The sequence below is a fragment of the Macrobrachium nipponense genome, chromosome 27 (genome assembly GCF_015104395.2).
Source record: "Macrobrachium nipponense isolate FS-2020 chromosome 27, ASM1510439v2, whole genome shotgun sequence".
Classification (NCBI taxonomy): domain Eukaryota; kingdom Metazoa; phylum Arthropoda; class Malacostraca; order Decapoda; family Palaemonidae; genus Macrobrachium; species Macrobrachium nipponense.
The window spans coordinates 23,267,645-23,275,558 of record NC_087216.1 but is presented as its reverse complement, the minus strand read 5'-3'; the positions used below and the strand labels follow the sequence as shown (position 1 = coordinate 23,275,558).

The following is a 7,914-nucleotide window of genomic DNA, read 5'->3' as shown; positions in this document are numbered from 1 at the left end:
TATGGATTTAACAGTATTCTAAATAAATTTTGGACATTGAAATAAAAACTAAAATTCCACTTTTTTACTTATGAAGTTAAGCACTGGCGTGCATTTATAGTAAGTAAAATTTCTCTATTTGTATTGTAATAAAAACTAAATTTACATTTGCACAACAATTATAGAAATAAAAATAATAGTACTTTATTGTTGGCATATAAAATACTGCATAGATTTTGCAGCTAGTGTGATGGTTGTGCTTGCTTTTTAGCTACAAGTTTATCAATTTGTGGGACAGTTGTAGATAATGCACATCTCATATCATGGTCCACCTCCAAGCGATTTCTTGTTTTTGTTTCTATTTGCAATAAGGCAGAAAACCCGGATTCACACAGGTAAGTAGAAGCAAAAGGTAGACGGGTTTTTAGTCCAAGGTTCCTAACTCTAGGATATGATACACTTGCTTCTGACCAGATTTCCTGTATAGAATGTTCTTTAAAAAAAAATCCTTGACACTTCGAATCAAATTTCATTTCTAGAAATTCATCTTGGTCAGACTCAGGAATAATATCTGGTCTGCATTAAAGAGGTTTCTCACAAATGACAGATCTATTTCTTCAAGATCAGGAAAGTACCTGGAAAATTCTTGGCACAAATTATGAAGGAGACTGATTATTTCATTTTGGAGGCAAGATTCTGTTTCTTCTTCTCTTCATTCAGCCACTTCACAAAGCTTCTCAAACATAGCAAAATTACTAGAGCTAACTTTCCTAGACCAGTTTTTCATCTTGGTAACAAAAGCACGCAATGTGTCAACAAAGTGAATTACTGTTTTGTCCTAACCCTGAAGCTTTAGATTAAGTTTGTTAAGCTGGTCAAATATGTCAGCTAAATAGGCTAAACGTCGTTCCCAAAGTGGATCAATGAAAAATAATAGACTCCTTATATTGCATATCCAAAAACATCTTTAGCTCTTCTCTAAGTTCAAAAACTCTGTTCAGGACATTGCCCTTGGATAGCTTTTTTTGTTTCTTTTTTTTTTTTTGTATGGCGTTTTTACGTTGCATGGAACCAGTGGTTATTCAGCAACGGGACCAACGGCTTTACGTGACTTCCGAACCACGTCGAGAGTGAACTTCCATCACCAGAAATACACTTATCTCACTCCTCAGTGGAATGCCCGGGAATCAAAGTCGCGGCCACCGAGGTGGTACGCCAACACCATACCGACCACGCCACTGATTCGCTTGCCCTTGGATAGCCATCGTGTCATCCCTCAGAACCCCCCAGGGCCCACAGGTTGAAAACCACTGGTCTAGCTGAACCGTGAGTGCAAAATTCAGTGCAGAATGTCCTGATTCGAAAAATGGGAACTTGTTTAGAATGATAAAAACAGCTATTTAATCGAAAAAGAATGTTTCTTATAGGAATATAATTTTCATGGCCTATGGCATCCATTTACGAGAGTCAACGTGTACGAGTTCTCGAGAGAAGAAACGGGGAAGAAGATTACGGTGGTAGGGGGGAAAGGGGCAGGGCTGGGGAGATACAACAAAGGATAAGCGCAAGCGTGACAAGCGTCATTTTCCGTGTGGGTATCAAAGAGAGGATTAGGGAGAGATGACACGTGTTCTGAAAGCAGACGGTCGAAGAAAGGCTTTGCATTGTGACGAAATGGATGGTGGAAGACTAAGCGCAGGTGTATGTGAACCCTGTGGTTTGTTTACTTCTGCATTCTCTCTTTTACCATTGTGTGTTACCCATTGGTGATAAGAGCGGATATGGTGATGAAAGAATGCCTATGTAAATATAATTACAAGTACCAGATGTTCATCAGTGTGTTTAATTCATCATTATCTCTTCTTTTACTATACTTTACTTTTTCATTCAACATTGTTTGAGGCTGCCAAAGTTGTTCTGGCTAAATATACAACGTTTGTGACAGGCTTTCAACACAAAACCCCGTACGAAGCCTTCGTCTGCCTGTAAGCACAAGGGGAAAATTGTGGGCTAAGATGGTCATGAGTAGACTGGAATAGCTAGTATTATACATACAAGTCGGTACTGAATGGGGATGGTGAAGAAAAGCTGCAACATTGGTGAAAATGTTTGCAAGTGGGGAAAGTTTGAGAGTAAACTTGAGCAAGAGTAAAGCCATGATGGTAAACTGGAACTAGGATGATGGAGAAGTGAATGTCAGTAATGCGACAGTTCAACCATTGCAGAGAATGAGTTTCTCCATTTCATTCCAAAATTTGGATTAAAAATATCGGGGGAAGACGTATCCTAATATGTGTAAATGCGTATGACTATCTGTTGACAATCTTAATCTGCTTGTGTTTCTAATTTAACTTTTGTTCAGTTCTACAAATTCACAAAATAGTGACTAGTCAGCTTTATTCAGCACTGCAAAGAAAAGCGCTTTGTATCTCAAAAGAAATCTTAAAAAAAAAAATATACGGGAAAAAAGGGAAAGTGGAGAGAGAAAGAGAGGAGGAGAGAGAGGGGAGAGGGAGAGAGGAAGAGAGAGAGGTTAAGAGAGAGAGGGAGAGAGACGAGGAGAGAGAGAGAGAGAGAGAGAGAAGAGAGAGAGAGAGAGATTAGCCGGATGAGTGGGTGGAGACAACCGAGTTTATATAAAGCTCCTGGGAAAGGGAAGTAAAAGCTTAGTCCGCTGATAACCACTGTAATCACATCATCACCGCCTCTGGTACGTAAGTAAGTCAATATCCGCCGCCAACTTGGTCATTTTTTGCCTAACTGAGATCAGTCTCAGTACGTTTATATTTGTTGTGAAAATTACGCACTGGTAAACAAATCTGTATGTATTTTCTGGACATTACATCTCTAGCTAGTGTCAAAAGACCTGGGATTTTAATTGACCACAGACTAAGGAATGGGATCAATGGTAATCATTCCGTTTGCTGTTCGTAAGAATTCTTGCCACCTCTGACCTACAGAAAATGGGATCATTGAACAACTTATATATATTGTTTTACTTCAAAAGTCTGCATTCTAGCTTTATTAATTATATATAGTGATACGTTACTATTGTGTACATAAATTGCATGCGCAAACGAAAACGTGCACGCAGGCACAGAAAACACCCATTACATAACAGATGTGTATGTAAATTCTACGAACAGGTTTCGAAAGACAATGGAGTCCCGTCGCAGGCGAATAGGGATGACGCTGGAAGGTGTCCTTATCGTGGTGCTGACGGTGGGAGTTCCAGCTTCCGCAACGGCTGGAATGGGAGGGGTAGGAGGGGGAGGGGGCGCCCTTCCTAGCATTCTTATGGGTTAGTATACAACTTTATTTTGTCCCTCAGCTTGCTGATTATTATTATTATTATTATTATTATTATTATTATTATTATTATTATTATTACTATAAGTAGTAGCAGTTTAGCAAGAACACATAGTAGTCCCATTAAAATTTTCTAGAATCCCATTATAGGTATACGCCCCTCAAGAACGAGTTCCTTAGTACGAGGTGAACGCCTGAATAAAGTAAAGTTACAAGCTGGAAACCTTGTTATATATATATATATATATATATATATATATATATATATATATATATATATATATATATATATATATTCATGCGTTTTGTAACGATAAAACTTTCAAATGTAGTATTAAATCATTCTCTCCCCTTCAGGCCAGCCTCACTATCTCTGACCAGACATGGTCACAAGGAGTGCATTCCTTATATCATTTTGAGACCAGAGATTAATCGGAGCAAAAGATCGCCACCTATCAGTTATACTGTATAACATATTAGGAAAAATTATTCCTTTAACTAATTTGATGTAAATCAATTGCTATCATTTTTCGAAAACGGCTAGGCCTATAGTGCGGAAGGATACCAAAAGAGGCTGACGGTCACAGGCAGCATCTTTTACTGCCGTAGAGCACATTCGAATATGCATTTAAGTCAAGCAACATACTTATTATTATCAATTTCGTAAATATATTTCTCATTTAGCATGCTTATCAGACGATTACCAGTTTTTAGAAATTTGGTTGATTAAAAAAAACTATTAGGAGCTACATGTTATAGGCCTAGCTTCTTTTCAAATCTGACTTTACAATTACGGTCATTAAAGCAATGCTTCGTTCCTAGTAATGGCCCCTTTTAGGGGTGTAAGACCGTCAATGAGCCTCACGTGGTTTACTGTAGGCATTACTTCAAGGGTATTTGCAACGTCCCTCCCTTCGGCCCTTGGACGCAACCTCTTTCATTCCTTATACTGTACCTCCGTTCATGTTCTCATATGTCCCAGCGCTTGGCCTTTGGCCTAAAGCCTACATTTATCTATCTATCTATCTGTCCATCTTCTAGCTACCAAAATGTATTATATAACATATTCTTCTCACATTAGCTAATCGTGGTTCTGGTGAAGTGAATGTAATAAATGCATTTTGCTAAATATGACAGAGACGATTTTATCAAGATAAAAGTGTTACCTAGGCCTACGACTTGAGACTAGAATTTCGGAAACAAAGCGTAGTACTTTGTGCGTCTAGGCGGTTGAATAAAGTAAATGACAGGACAATTATACACTAAACACACAGAGAGAGAGAGAGAGAGAGAGAGAGAGAGAGAGAGAGAGAGAGAGAGAGAGAGAGATCGTTTGTCCTAGAAAACCTACGTATGGATTAGACTAGGCCTAGAGTAGACTAACTCTTCAGTGGCGATACTATAAGAACCTTTGGATGGAAGCAAGTTTTTGTCATAGGTCTTTACCGTCTTTTACTTTAATTTTTAATTCTTACTACACTTGCAATTGATGAACTGATGTGCAAACTGCTTACCTCCAACTAAACCGAACTTGAAAACCGGCAAACTTTGGAGTAACGACTAACCACGCGTTGACGTCATCACGGTTCATAGTGACTGAGCTGATAAAGACCTTTAACCTTGACCAAGTCACCAAGCAATGGCGGAGACCTATATATGGGGACGGCCTAAAAAAATGTCCCTGATTACCAATCCGTTTATTGGCACGTAAAAGCAGAAAAACGACGTTATCAGGAGTTTGTCATTTAAAGTGAAAACATTTTAAAAGATTTGTTGCACTGAGAAACTCTCCCAGCACCTTAGTAGGTCCTAGGAAACAAATGAGAAATCTATTGACCAAAAATGGCTCCGATTAACAACTCAATTTAGTGGCACGTAAAAGTAGAAAAACGGCGTTATCAGGAGTTTGTTATTTGCAGAGAAAATCATAAATACTTGTTGCACTGAAAAACGTTCCCAGCACTTTAGTAATGGGAAACAAATGAGAACTATATAGACCAAACGTATACCCTGAACATCTTAGACCAATGGCTTTTCTTTAAATAGGTACTGACCCAGCATGTGGCACGATGCCTTATGGAGAGTGTCAAATTCGCCTAGAGAAGTGCAAAGAAGTCAAGGGCTTGACGCAAGGAACTTCAGGCCCGGTGAAGGACGTCTTCGACTGCGCCACCCTGCAGGGAATACCCAAAACCCAAATTATTGCCGTCTTGCGTAGGTATCCCTATCACTTGGGCGTGATTTACGCGTGGATTGCATTCCTGGTGTTTCACTTCACCATTTAACATCAATTCAGTAAATCTACCACCCATCACTAGCAGCAGATATTTAACGTCAGCTCAATAAAATAGCTGTAAATGGCGTTTTCATTTTATAGAAACATTTGTTACCCATAGACGAGCTAACTTTACGTTTATAAAGGTAGTATAATCGTAAACCGCTTATCTCGTTGATTTTTAATACTGAATCACTTTCATCTCCCTCCCATCCAGCGGCTGCCTTTTCATCAGGCCAGCCAGACACCATCGTAGACAGAGTCGTCATCAACGATACTGCTGCAGCCACAAGGTTCAGGCGGTGCGTCCTGACAGCAGCTGGGGTGGTGAGTTATCATAACCCAGACTATCCGCATTTTACCATTTAGGCCTACCTACTGAGGATCTGTAAACGTAGAACAAAACCAAGACTATCCTCATTTTACCCTTTAGGCCTACCTACTGAGGACCTGTAGATATGGAATAAAAGCAGTATAAAATCTTAACTTTGCCATGTGCGGATGTGTATATGAGCATCTATATAGGCCTACATGTCCATCTAAGCACCTTTTCACACTATTTTGCAGGTTACTATGAATGGTACCCTAGACAGAACAGCTTTAATTTCTAAACTCCATATGAAGACTACTGTCCACCCTTTGCTGATGGACGTCGTGTCAAAGGGCATCAATGGCTGTCCTGAGCCACCCAACTTGAAGGTGAAGTATTCTGTCATATTTTTTTTTTTAATTTGTAAAAAAAAAAAAAATTTACCTACAAAATCAAATGGACCAGTTTGGGGAAAAGTTTCTGGATGAACAAAACTGGATTAAAACTTCAGCGAAAATTTAATTTTTAACGGATTGGAGGATGGTAGGCTATTGAATGTTTGATCCCCAGCCACTATTACAAAAAGTGCCGCAGTTTCTTAGGCGCAAAGGAGTTTTCTGTAGTGTATAATGCTATATGAAACTCACCCACAGCCCTCAACCCTCAGTAATAGTTTTTTTTAAGATTGAGGGCAGATGAACAGACAAAAAGCCACCTCAATAGTTTGCTTTTGCAGAAAAATTTAATGAGTGCCAGATGATGTGATGTCATAACCACATAGTACCAGATTTTACTGAAAGAGGCCCAATAGGCAAATCAACTGACTGCTAAACATATAAGGGAATATGACTAACAAACATACTTTTCATAAAATCAAATTAATTTCTACTCGTCAAAAATCTTGAGTTTGCATACAACATTAACTCAACAAAATCGGGTATCCCATGTAGAGGGTACTAACTACACTGTGCCTGCAGCAAAGGCTTTGCAAGAGTACCTGGAACTTCATCCTGATCCTATTTTAACCTTTATTTCAAGAAGAAATCTATTAAACAATCTCTACAGAATTATGAAACGATTCTATGGTCTGGTAAAATGAAAATATATATGGAGTATATCAGCATTACTTTAAATTTTTTAAATGTGAAAACTTCTATCAACATGCGTCATGTTTTTTCAACATATCCCTTTTCTTTTCCTAAGGTGGCACAATTCATGGCATGCGTCCGCAAGCAATGCGTCCAGAACATGCCCGAGAGCATTGTCGCACTGCCTCCTTATGGCGCCTTCAGCGGGGGATCAGACGACAAAGACCACCACAGCAAGAAATGCAAGAAGGGGAAGAAGGGCAAAGGATGCAAGAAACACTGACGAAGGGCAAGTGACAAAAACGAAAATATAGCACCTAATCAGATTAAATTCTGGTAAATGTTGCTTATGGGTTTGAACTAGATGCATTCTATAAAACATATGCCATAGATATTTGTGCCTTGCTTCTGTGTAATGCAATACAACAATAATTTCCATGATACTCCAGTATATTATATTTAACAAAAACTGTTACTCATTAGGTTAGTTACTCTTGAATTGTAAGTAATCTATAAGCATATAAATATATATTATAATTCTTATGTATGCAGAGAGAGAGAGAGAGAAGAGGGAAAGAAGAGAGGAGAGGGAGAGAGAGAGAGAGAGAGAGAGAGAGAGAGAGAGAGAGAGAGAGGAGAGGAAAGAGAGAGAGAGAGAGAGAGAGAGAGAGAGATTGATTAAATAAATGTTATCCATTAACTAAAAGGATATTGGAATTAAAATAAATTATACTAAAAAATGGAATATGTTTTGGATTTTAATAAAGTATACAACCCCATATTTATAGTACTTTCAAATATTATGTTAGCATTAATCTATGTAAATACATCCTGTAATCTATTCAAAAGAGCTCATTCACAAATTTCACAATAAATATAATTAGTATACTCTAAAGATAAAATGGATGGTTTTTAACATTAACGACTGGAATGGATTGGAATATAGAATTTAG

General features: G+C 38.3%; 1 protein-coding gene across 1 annotated transcript; it reads left to right on the top strand.

Annotated features, from left to right (window-relative positions):
* Positions 1 to 2,657: 2,657 nt before the first annotated feature.
* Positions 2,658 to 7,523, top strand: LOC135200923 (uncharacterized). Its single transcript, XM_064229690.1, has 6 exons — positions 2,658 to 2,693; positions 3,126 to 3,280; positions 5,335 to 5,502; positions 5,781 to 5,890; positions 6,131 to 6,262; positions 7,077 to 7,523. Exons 2-6 carry the CDS (start codon positions 3,139 to 3,141, stop codon positions 7,242 to 7,244), a joined length of 720 nt encoding a protein of 239 aa, XP_064085760.1. The 5' UTR covers positions 2,658 to 2,693; positions 3,126 to 3,138; the 3' UTR covers positions 7,245 to 7,523.
* The last annotated feature ends 391 nt before the right edge of the window (positions 7,524 to 7,914 follow it).